This window comes from Halichondria panicea, chromosome 2, assembly GCF_963675165.1.
Source record: "Halichondria panicea chromosome 2, odHalPani1.1, whole genome shotgun sequence".
NCBI classification, from domain to species: Eukaryota; Metazoa; Porifera; class Demospongiae; order Suberitida; family Halichondriidae; genus Halichondria; species Halichondria panicea.
This window is the reverse complement of record NC_087378.1, coordinates 6374041-6384470: the sequence shown is the minus strand read 5'-3', so window position 1 is coordinate 6384470 and position 10430 is coordinate 6374041. Positions and strand designations below refer to the sequence as shown.

The 10430-nt window shown below is 41.6% G+C and overlaps 4 protein-coding genes across 4 annotated transcripts; 2 read left to right on the top strand and 2 right to left on the bottom strand.

Moving 5' to 3' along the window:
- Window positions 1-13: 13 nt before the first annotated feature.
- On the top strand, window positions 14-812 carry LOC135331417 (small ribosomal subunit protein mS26-like). Its single transcript, XM_064526562.1, has 3 exons — window positions 14-336; window positions 396-519; window positions 572-812. The coding sequence occupies exons 1-3, from the start codon at window positions 14-16 to the stop codon at window positions 689-691; spliced, it is 567 nt and encodes a 188-aa protein (XP_064382632.1). The 3' UTR covers window positions 692-812.
- A 72-nt stretch (window positions 813-884) lies between these two features.
- On the bottom strand, window positions 885-1699 carry LOC135331416 (methylated-DNA--protein-cysteine methyltransferase-like). The gene is made up of 2 exons (XM_064526560.1): window positions 1318-1699; window positions 885-1216 (listed from the first exon to the last, which is right to left on the bottom strand). Exons 1-2 carry the CDS (start codon window positions 1598-1600, stop codon window positions 903-905), a joined length of 597 nt encoding a protein of 198 aa, XP_064382630.1. The 5' UTR covers window positions 1601-1699; the 3' UTR covers window positions 885-902.
- On the top strand, window positions 1648-3157 carry LOC135331415 (uncharacterized). Its single transcript, XM_064526559.1, has 7 exons — window positions 1648-1798; window positions 1854-1994; window positions 2097-2129; window positions 2240-2334; window positions 2389-2514; window positions 2619-2705; window positions 3018-3157. Exons 1-7 carry the CDS (start codon window positions 1747-1749, stop codon window positions 3114-3116), a joined length of 633 nt encoding a protein of 210 aa, XP_064382629.1. The 5' UTR covers window positions 1648-1746; the 3' UTR covers window positions 3117-3157.
- Window positions 3158-3174: 17 nt separating this feature from the next.
- Window positions 3175-10407, bottom strand: LOC135331408 (sorting nexin-14-like). Its single transcript, XM_064526551.1, has 20 exons — window positions 10265-10407; window positions 9927-9995; window positions 9062-9221; window positions 8818-8868; window positions 8722-8765; window positions 8470-8645; window positions 8165-8330; window positions 7701-7776; window positions 7441-7485; window positions 6828-7032; window positions 6418-6561; window positions 5996-6135; window positions 5502-5799; window positions 4985-5269; window positions 4802-4842; window positions 4488-4683; window positions 4060-4198; window positions 3721-3791; window positions 3625-3655; window positions 3175-3516 (listed from the first exon to the last, which is right to left on the bottom strand). The coding sequence occupies exons 1-20, from the start codon at window positions 10357-10359 to the stop codon at window positions 3294-3296; spliced, it is 2655 nt and encodes an 884-aa protein (XP_064382621.1). The 5' UTR covers window positions 10360-10407; the 3' UTR covers window positions 3175-3293.
- Window positions 10408-10430: the final 23 nt, after the last annotated feature.

Sequence of the window (10430 nt, the reverse complement as noted above, 5' to 3'; positions counted from 1 at the left end):
ACCTTTTATAAGCATGGCCTACTGTCTTCATAGATCACTCTTCTTGAGAAGGTCTGGTAGAAATTTGCTGTCCACAAGACTCTTTCATACCTCAAAAATAAAATGTACTCCAAAGCACTATTCTCATGCCAAAGAAGATGTCATTGCATACAGCAAGTTCAGGAAAGAGCTGAGTGAAAGTCGTTTTCAATTCCAGAAGGAACTCAGAGCCCATCAAGAGATGAGCATGGAGGAGTTTAACGCACAGGCAGCAGAAGAAGGCAGACTTGAGAGAGAAGCGGAGGAAAAAGTGTTAGAAACAAATCGAGTTGAGCTTGAAAGAATGGCCTGTAAAAGGTAACTCCCTATAAAATATCACCCCATAATCATTTTATCATTCGTGTTTCATTTTCCAGGGAGGAAATGATTGAAAGACGGAAGAACAGACGTGAAGAGAAGTTCATTAGAGGAACTGGGGCTCGAGGCGCTTGGGAAGAAAAGCGAACAGAGCGAAAGGAAGAAGAAGTTGCTCAAGTTCAGGTATTAAAGTATCGCTTTCAAAAAATTCCATGTTCATCTTTTCATTATCTAGAACGCATGCTCTTCTTTCATCACTATGGAGAACTTGGAAGAGAAGATTCAAGAAATAGTGGACAATGAAATAGAGTACAACTTTGCTCTCTCCACAACCGGCAAAATAATCATTTCGTGAACCTAGATTCATTTGTCGTTCTATTGTTATGTACTAGTGCATTGAGTACCAGTATAACCCTCACTAGAAAATCATCAGTTTATTATTGCAGGATTATTGCAAGAATTTGTTTAACGATGAACGAGAACTTGATAATGTGAACAATAATAAGCAAAAGAAAAGACAGTATACGCGAATAATATGACGATAATTATGGTCTCAGTGAAGTAGCTCATAGTTTCTGTTTTATCATTGCTTGCTCATGAGCTAGCAGCCATTGCTTTGTTTCTGTCCCATCTCCTCCACTATACTGTCCTATTTCATATGGGGCACACACTCCAACACTTTTCTTTGCAGCACGTTGACCAGAACTCTTCACCACCCGGTGACAGGGCACCAGGATAGGTAGACTGTGACTCTTGACTGCATTGCCAGCAGCCCTTGCAGCAGTTGGTTTCCCAGAGCGTCCTGCCAAATCTTTATAAGTGAGTGTCTCTCCTACACCACTAGACAGTAGAGTCTCCCACACACTGTGAAAGAAGGGACCTGAATAGAGAGAGTAGATGCGATAAACTAGTGTAATTAATAGATCATGTAGTACATGTCACTAGTAACCATTAATATACAGTAAGCTGCAGCAGTTATACTTTTATCTGGAAGAACCAAAGGAGGTTTTGGGATAGCAGGCTTAACAGCCAATAGAGATCCATCAAAGTAAGCATCTAACCATTTCCGACAAGCTCTCAGATGCTCCTGAGCTTTTGAAGAGTCAGCTGATGCCTTTCCAACGGTGTCAGGGCTTTCATTCCGAGTTAGAACAGAGTGCTTTCCAAACAGCCATTTCACAGCACACATTCCTTCATCATTAGCTACAAGCTTCAATGCTCCAATAGGAGTTTTGTACACAACTGTTTCCTCCATCTTATACATGTAGCTTATAATGACTTGAGGTCAATGGGTGAGGGGGTGGAGCTGAAACTGCAGAATGTGTGGGAGGAATTCTTGCAGGCAAGATAAGATCTAGTTACCTTGGATCTCTTGGGTATCATATTTTTTTACTGATATCATTTAGTATTATGTGGAGAGCATTTGCAGACATTATAAGGAGACACTCTCATGCCTTCCTTGGTGAGACCATACTAAGTAGATCTAGCCAGATACTTTATTGTTTCTTGTCCTTCAGCATCAACTGTTGCGCCTGCCAGTGCAAACCAGGACACAGGTAGTGCTACAACTACAGAGCCTCACAATTATGAGATGCAGCTACTAGCCAAGTACAACCTTTCCTCCAACTCAACCAACAGCAATGATGAGAGGATACGTGGTAACATCAACTGGCGTAGCATGTGTATAGCGAAACTTAGAAGCCATTTTGTCTCGTATAGAAAAGATACTTGTCTGTGTGAAATTATGGTTTTCATTGCAGCAATTGCCAAAATGGGACACCTGTGCTGGACTGGTAAGTCGATTATCCAATACACGGTGTATTGCTTTCTTGATATTAAGGGAGCCAGTTGTCTGTCAATCTAGTGGGGCCAGCGAGAGTAGACATACATTTTGAAATTGTAGGAGGAACGGATGTGGCTGAATTTGCAGGCAAACTGTACCTCCCTGATCTGACAGCTATCCTTGAAAATTATATGGAATCGTTGGCGGTGAAGCTAGTAAGAGTTGCTGTTGGTGTCTTCTGTTTATTAACTGTAGCCATGTCCATTCAGCAAGTGGTCAAGACAATCGCTGAGTTCTGTTACGGGAACAAGACTAATCAGAACCTAGCAAGAAGCCTCTCAATAATTGATTCCTTAATTAACCAGATGTGTACGCAAGAAGAGGATGTAGAAATGGTAGGGTATTTATAGCAGGCTTGTATATTATACATGAATTTCTAGCATTACGCGATCAGTGTCCATGTACGTATAGTACTCACGGCGTTTCTTTATCATTGCAGAGAAGGTGGTCCCTCCATGCTCTGTTCTTCATTTTGATCGACAATGACATAAACCAGGCTGTTACAATGAGAAATCCAAACTTGAAGGTAATTAATTAACCCTCTACCTTATAATTACAAAATTTGTGCAATAATTGAAAACACACACTACTGCACTGTCAATCCTATGTACAACCTACTGGTTGTACTAATATATCCCTTCATAAAATTAATAGGAAAATGGGGCAATAAAACCAACTTCTTCTGTACTAGCTAGGGCTAAATTTTCACGAATTGGCTTGTGTTTTTTTTGCAGAGTAGCAGCTTATATTTAATGGCTTGTTGTATCATTGCATCATCCTGAAAATGTTGTCTGTCAAAAATTACCTGCCACACACACCATGCACATTGGTACTCCAGAGATGTTTGCGTGCGGGGAAGAAGGACAGTTGGGAAGGCTGGGAGCACAATGAAGGAACGGAGCTGGCATTCATGCTGAAACTGACTCTAGCAATATGAGTTCTATTGTACGATTAATCATGCTGTAATATTCACGTTGTATGAATCTCATAATGCATTTACCACAACTGTCAAAATTGTATAAGGAGGTCTATTATACAGTACACAAAATTAAAATGTTATGTTGAAAGTAAAGACACTTTGCATGTGTCACACAATAAATCACGAACTAAAATTTCAATCATGTTGTTGTAACTCAGGAAATAATTCTAAAATAAAAATATCAAGGAGCTTGAAGAACAGTTGTTTGTTTAGTTCTCTGCACTGTAGGCCCTCGATGATCCTGGCGGTTCCGTCTCTGTATCTCTGCTCACCAACAGCATGCATCACAAGGGGGTTGGGGTAAGTAGCAAGATAGTGGAAGGTAGTTTTCAGTCTCTCACAAATATCCTCGTGTGTTCTGCAATTAAGACAGAGATAATAGATTTATAAGCACTGAAGTTTGTCAATGATTGATGCTAATACACAAAAAAAATGAAGTACACATCACTAGAAGATTAATTATTACCTTGGTGGATCTTTGTTGAAAAATAGGTTGTCTGGAGGAGAGAAAAAACAATGGCCATAAAACAGATGGTTAGCATGTTGGTGTTAGGGAGCATACCTCTGAACAAGTAAATGAGTTGAATCAACTTCTGTTCGTTAGTCATCATATCAATTCTACCAGCGATGAAACTGCAGAGTGAATACATACTCACTCACATATGTACATTTGTGTATATTATACTCTTCTTTGGATAACTGGTAACCTCCAACAGACTACACAATTATGACTCTATGGCCATCTTTAATGTGGCTTTACAATTATGCTCTAGATCCTTCCTTATCTTGAACACTATGCATGACTGACTCACACTGTACACTGTGGTAACTAGGCAATGACTGTAATGAAAACCAAAACAAGACCATACCACCCTGCATTTCTGTACAGATAAAAACCTACTTGTAAACGACAGACTCAATGGACTCCTGGCCGAGTAGCTTGACCAGCATGAGAGTGGTGAGCTGCAGTGGGTTCACTTGGTAAACGTTGGTGGCCAGCATCACTACAAGGTCCATCAAACTGTCTATCTGGACAGAGGCTGCATGGAGAGCACATGGAGTGGGTTAGGAGTGTTGTGACACACGACAAGTGCACAGCATTCTCAACCATCAAGTCAAAATCTTCTATGGAGTAGGAGTGCAGCTACATATAGGACAATGTGAGCGAGCTACCACGTACATATATACGTACATGGATATGGCAAATACTGTACAACGGGTAAATATTGTTGGTACAAATTTTACTCAGTAAAAATGTCGGCAATATTACAAAAATAACATGTACGGAAATTTAGATACAGTATTTTACACTGTACAGATTGCACTCACTTCCAAGGGAGGGTGGTTTGTGCCAGGGTTTGGTCTCTTGGTTAGACATGTCCTCACACTGCTGCTCTACGTATCTGGACGAGCTCTCTCGATTAGTCCCACCCGTTACGTTCATGTCGTCACTCGACGGAGGAGTTTGGGGATGCTCTATCATTTGAAGTAGGCTCTGCAGGAGCTCCTCCACATAAGGACCTTTCTGTGATAGGAAAATACAAATACAAGAAAAAATCAATGTAGATCAACGCTGATGCTGTACATTGAAAGCAATGCGAAACAGGTCATTAACAAGCACAGCACTACATACGTGTGTTTACCTCGTTTTTAAATATATTTGTGACACTGTTGATTACTTTGCCTGCAGGACAAACGAACAACTTTCAAGTGTAATACCGGTGTGCTACTTATTTAGCCCACAAGCAGCCTACACAATGCATTAATAGACCACAACCACCGGCAATAAAGACAGAATGAACCACATTAACCACCCACCCACTCACCAGCTTTGTCTCCAACAGTGTCGGGCATAAACAGTGTTGGATCAGACGACTCGTCCAAGAAACTAGCCAGCACCTGACCCTCCCTCACTCCAGGAGTCTCAATCAACTCTTGAAGGTACTGCTCCAGTTCTTTTATCCTCGTATCTACGAATGCCTTGTCGAGGTTTCTGAAGGTCCTCTTTGATGGCAGATTGGGAGGGATGGACCCATGGAAGTGTCGCAGCTTAGCATCCAGGCAAATAAACTCCTTGAAACGACGCTTGACCAAATAGTTCTTGCTAGAGTCTGCAAAGATAATCGTAAAGTATTATTATACAATTAGTTTCATGCTGCATTCATTTCGTGGGAATGTACCTTGAACCAATACATATTATTGTATAAAAGCCCTTGGCCATGGGAAGAGCAGTAGTACTCATATGCTGGCTACCAATGCAAATTGACAATTAGTTATGAAAACGGCCAAATATGATATTTGGACAATTCGCATGGATACATACGATGTACAGGTACCACTCACCCCCATCCTTCCTGGAGGCCAGTATGTAGTAGATAGTGTACGGCCTCAGTCCATCTGCGTGACTAGTAGTGACTGCATCCACCACCTTGATCCGGACAGGTATGGACAGATTTGAAGTGGGCGTAGCCTCGGGAACGGAGGGACTTTCCCTTCCTTGCTCGCTATTGGGCTCTGGACTTGAGGGTGGTTTGAGCCTGACCTTCATTGAGACTTGCGACGTCTTTTGTCTCCATTTGTCACCTGTTCTCCCACTCTTACTGGCACCAGCATTACGCTGGGAGATGTGGATATCATAGAACTGCAGAGAACAAACCAACAAATGTTATAGTGTAATGAGTAGCTCACTAGTCAAATAATTAAGTTCAAGGGGAGCTCAATCACTTTTTAAATGGCTGAGGTGATATTAGAGGCACCAAAAATTGTTGCTTGTGTTTCGACTTCTCAAACAGTATGGCACACAAATTACTGTACACTGTAGTGTAGCATACACTCACCTTATAGTCGTGACAGAACTGTGGATAGAATATCTTGACGAGAAGCTCATTGTAGATGTGTCCACGAATGTATGCAAACACACCCTTCTCTTTGAGTTGGACACACTTCTCCATAGGAGTAGCCTCAGAATCTTCCAGAACTGCGGTTTGAAGAAGCATATCAATTTCTCACTAATACAGCTATCCCTAGTACAAATAAGTGAATATTGCTGAACTATGTAGTTTAAATCCTAACCAAGCAAATGTACAGACGTATGATACATATAGTTAATCATTACAGTGAATATAAGCATAGTACCACTGTTTTTATATAATTATCTGCTTTGAATACAGTCTCACTAACATTCAAATAAGCACAGGAGGTTGTAAGCCAGGCTCTACGATACTATAATAATAATTATGATGAATCTTGCAGTCAATACCTGTGGTTAGCGTTAGGACGTTGTCTACTGGTAAATAAGTGTGTGAGGAGGGGTGTAAGTAGTTCCTGTACAGAGTCTCCACCTGGGAGAGGACATTACAAGCAGTGCCCTCAGTGCAATTGTTCACCCTCAGTTTGAGATCATCTGGAGACGAAAATAATTGACAATAATTTATCCAATCTAAACTAAGCATGTACCGTGGACATTATACCCACAAATTAATATCCATGCTGCAAAAAGTATGCTATTCAGCGAAAACAATTATTCTGAAACTGGTCTTACATACACACACACAAAAGTGCATATCAATCTCATCTACAATGCCAAATCCACGAATTACCCGCTACAACTGCGTAACCATAAAATGCTATCAAATCATGAACAATAAACACACAACAATTATCTCTTACCCAAAGTGAGATAGACTTGCAGAACATGGATGGCACTCTTAGACTTCATAAAGTTCATGAATATGTACAATTTGTCTTGTTCCTCTAATAGCTTCTTCAGGGGAATAGAAAGTGGGCGGGGCTTACGAGTGAATGCCCTCCTCTTGGCAAACCGTGCCAGGAACATAACGCTCTTTGTCTCTGGACCAAACATGGGCTCAAGTCGCTGCAAGGGTTAGAGCCACTAAATGGTACACCATGGCAACACAGAGGGTTCTAACAGAGTGATACTGAATTGGCTGTACTAGACAGGTGTCCAGTGGTAGTGTGAGTAGAGGGTACGCTACTGCTACATGTGCTAGACAGGTGTCCAGTGGTAGTGTGAGTAGAGGGTATGCTACTGCTACATGTGCTAGACAGGTGTCCAGTGGTAGTGTGAGTAGAGGGTACGCTACTGCTACATGTGCTGTACCGAACAGAAGTAATTACTAGTAGTCATACCAGTGCAAACAGGCACCGTTTAGATTGATCAACATTGGATGCAGCAGTCATGACAACTATAATGCAATGCTTTCCTAAACACTCCAGCTAGTGCGTGCATGTAGTGTACGTACTACATGTAAGCTGTGCTTACCGAGTTCTTGTTAAACACAATCAACAGGAGCTTGTTCAGAAAGTCCTACACAAACAGAGAACATAATTACAAGGTCGTTAATTGTAGGCTATGTATAGCAAGCATTGCATAACACAACCCTATGTAATAGTCTGGAAAAAACATTTACAATGTGAAGTTATTATAATTGGCTGTCCTACATATGTACATGTAGATGATTGAAAGAACTCAAGATTGTTCAGTATACATACAATCACCATGTTGCTCTACTGTATACTCACTGGTTTAGCGACAAAGTTCATGGCTGGCACAAAAATCTTCATTGTGAAGAGTTCCTGAATAAAACTGGACATCATCCTGTAATGACAACAACAGTGCACTCTTCTTTAATAACTCTGTGACCATAATAATCTACACAAAAGTACACAAACATTCAATGGTTCAAAAGAAGCCATCGAAAACATACACGGTAGCCCCAATGAACGCACCCTCATACAATCACACCCACCTACACAGACACAGATAGCAAAGGGTACCATAAAGACAATCTTCTCACTGTTCTACAACCTCTCACAGCTCAAGAAACCGGTTCAACTAACACCCACACCACTCGAACACTGAACACCACAATTGCATATAAAGAGCTACATTTTTATGTAGTGAACTGACAGCTATTGATTACGTACAACCAGAGGCCTTCCTAATAGAGAATTGTTAAGTAAAATTACAATGCACGTACATGTACCTTGAGTGTAGCACTTGTTCAGGTAGTAGAAGAGGAATGAGGGTTTTGGTGAGTTGCCTGAAGTACCTGCTGTTCCCTGTGGGACCTCTCATCGCTGTGTGTAAGTGACTACCATACTCCTGCAACACTGCTGCCTCAATCTGGGCTATTGACGCATCCAGAGGCACTGTTGTGCATATTTGGAGGGGGGGGGGGGTAGGGGGTAGGGTCAGGGTATTATGTAGGTGAAAATAGAATAATCGATAGAGTAAAATGTCATCGGCTCTTTTATGATCAGAAGTCTGCTTAAATTCTTGTAAACTCACATTTTCTTCTCACTCGGTTGCAAATATAAATATGAGAAGCCACTGCTTGCAGTAGCTTGTGTGAGATGATGTGAGGAATGTCAATTCTCTGAGCTCTCCTCAATAGACTCGCTACTGCAAATCGTATATTTAACCGAAGATCATCTTCGAAACCTTCGGCAGATTGAGCTAGCCCTCTACGGGTAAATATAGAGCACATCATCATAGATACTATCAGTAGCTAGGGTAACACAGATTAGGGTGGAGTCTCACCTATGCCAAGAGTAGACAAATCTTTTTAGAACTAGCTCAAAGAGCTGCAAATACAAAATTCTCAAAGCAAGAGTTGCAAGAAATTGTACACGTTACCTCTGTGAGAGCTGAGTCTACACTTGAGGGCACTGATATGTTGTCCCATGGCTGTGGGTGTGGGTGTGAGTGTCAAGTAACAAAACGCAGCCAAAAAACAGGCTCTTATTACATGTATCATCAGTAGCCATAACAGACCTCCCCAAAATACAAACTCCCTCTTGAGAAACTACTTCATTCTGAGAAGCATTTAGTACATGGCGTACACATGCGAGTGTACATGCAATAAGGCAGAGGCACTTACGTGTAGGTACTCCCTCCCAGCTGCTCTCGTGTGCCTCGTGCAGGAAGAATCCTCACACACTGGGCACTGCGAGCGTTTCTCTGAGTGGGCGGAGCTTTTAGGGCTATGGCGAGGTGGGTGGGGCTTGTGAAGAAGGAGGTTGGGTAGTCGAGGGATGACTCTGTAACAAAAAGAATCGCAACAATTTGATTTACAGAAATAAGTGTATCTAAAGGGGGATTACATGTACCTTTGCAATGGAACCTCTAATACCCTTCCAAATACGTATTATAGTGTACTGTCAGGAAAGGTAGGACAGTCTCATTAGGTTGCTAATTAGGATAGGAAGTGAACGGTCTCCAACAGAGCTAGCTTAGCTCTAACTGAGTCTACAATATCTATGTCTCAGAAGAGAGATTGTGGGTCTCCAACGGGCCTAATGCCACAGCAGCCTCTGGGCTATACACTTTAACCCCTCGAAACCGACTTTGAGCAAGCGACTAGCGTTTTGGCTCTATCCCCTTGGTTAATCTCTACTTAGCTCTGTTGGAGACTGTTCACTTTTAAATCACTTCTAATGTCACTTCATAGAGCCATATGGCTGTCGTGCGTGAGCAAACACTGCAAAAATACCCTTGTACAATACCCTAATTAGTGACCTAATGAGACCTGTCCCCTCCTCTAGTATACTGTTACTGCTTTCCATAATCCTGTCCCTAGAATCTATTATTATATGCCGTATAGTGTACAAAACCTCTTCTTTACGAACGATATTGATATTGTCGCCAAAGTGCTGAGGGTAACCAGTAGATCTCAGGGTGTAGGATAATGGGTTGACAGAATGTTGTACTAACTAGCTAAATACACGACATTACTGATGACTCACCTCAACATGGTGTATGCGACCAGTAGACCAGCTCCAGCACACCATAGTAACAGTAGGTACAGAAGGAAACTGTGTGTACAACATTTTATTACAACGAGTCTTGTCTCGAATACCCGTCTCTACAGCTTTTTGTGGTGAGGCGGGTATTCGAGATTATAATAAGTACATACTGCACTGTACGTGTACGTGTACTTTTATCAATTACTAGGAATGGCTTCATCCAAATATGGATGAAAGCTAAATCTACTTTAGACAAACATTTTGAGCTTGCTGAGCTGCAAGTTTCAATAGCTAGGACCAGGTTAGGCTAGCTAGGTGTTGCTTTTTAATACACTCACTTGCTGAGATGGAAGGATATGAAGATGAGGGCAACAGCACCCCAGAAGGCCTTCCCTTCGACTTGGGCTAGGATGGTATGGACTGTATACTCCATCTCGCATCAGCCAACCACTTCTACTAACCTGATCTTGATATCTGGATGACCTGTGTCTTGTACATCTTTCT

Excerpts from the sequence above, each read along its gene's own strand:
- LOC135331408 (XM_064526551.1), bottom strand. The coding sequence starts at position 10,359 with ATGGAGTATACAGTCCATACCATCCTAGCCCAAGTCGAAGGGAAGGCC. Across the intron at positions 8,646-8,721 it reads TTTGTCTACTCTTGGCATAG|AGGGCTAGCTCAATCTGCCG; the intron begins GTGAGACTCCAC and ends ATTTACCCGTAG. Across the intron at positions 6,562-6,827 it reads GCAAGTCTATCTCACTTTGG|ATGATCTCAAACTGAGGGTG; the intron begins GTAAGAGATAAT and ends TTTCGTCTCCAG.
- LOC135331415 (XM_064526559.1), top strand. The coding sequence starts at position 1,747 with ATGTGGAGAGCATTTGCAGACATTATAAGGAGACACTCTCATGCCTTC. Across the intron at positions 2,130-2,239 it reads GGGACACCTGTGCTGGACTG|GAGGAACGGATGTGGCTGAA; the intron begins GTAAGTCGATTA and ends TTGAAATTGTAG. Across the intron at positions 2,706-3,017 it reads TGAGAAATCCAAACTTGAAG|AGATGTTTGCGTGCGGGGAA; the intron begins GTAATTAATTAA and ends TTGGTACTCCAG.
- LOC135331416 (XM_064526560.1), bottom strand. The coding sequence starts at position 1,600 with ATGTATAAGATGGAGGAAACAGTTGTGTACAAAACTCCTATTGGAGCA. Across the intron at positions 1,217-1,317 it reads TTTGGTTCTTCCAGATAAAA|GTCCCTTCTTTCACAGTGTG; the intron begins GTATAACTGCTG and ends CTCTCTATTCAG.
- LOC135331417 (XM_064526562.1), top strand. The coding sequence starts at position 14 with ATGGCCTACTGTCTTCATAGATCACTCTTCTTGAGAAGGTCTGGTAGA. Across the intron at positions 337-395 it reads GAAAGAATGGCCTGTAAAAG|GGAGGAAATGATTGAAAGAC; the intron begins GTAACTCCCTAT and ends TTCATTTTCCAG. Across the intron at positions 520-571 it reads AAGAAGTTGCTCAAGTTCAG|AACGCATGCTCTTCTTTCAT; the intron begins GTATTAAAGTAT and ends TTCATTATCTAG.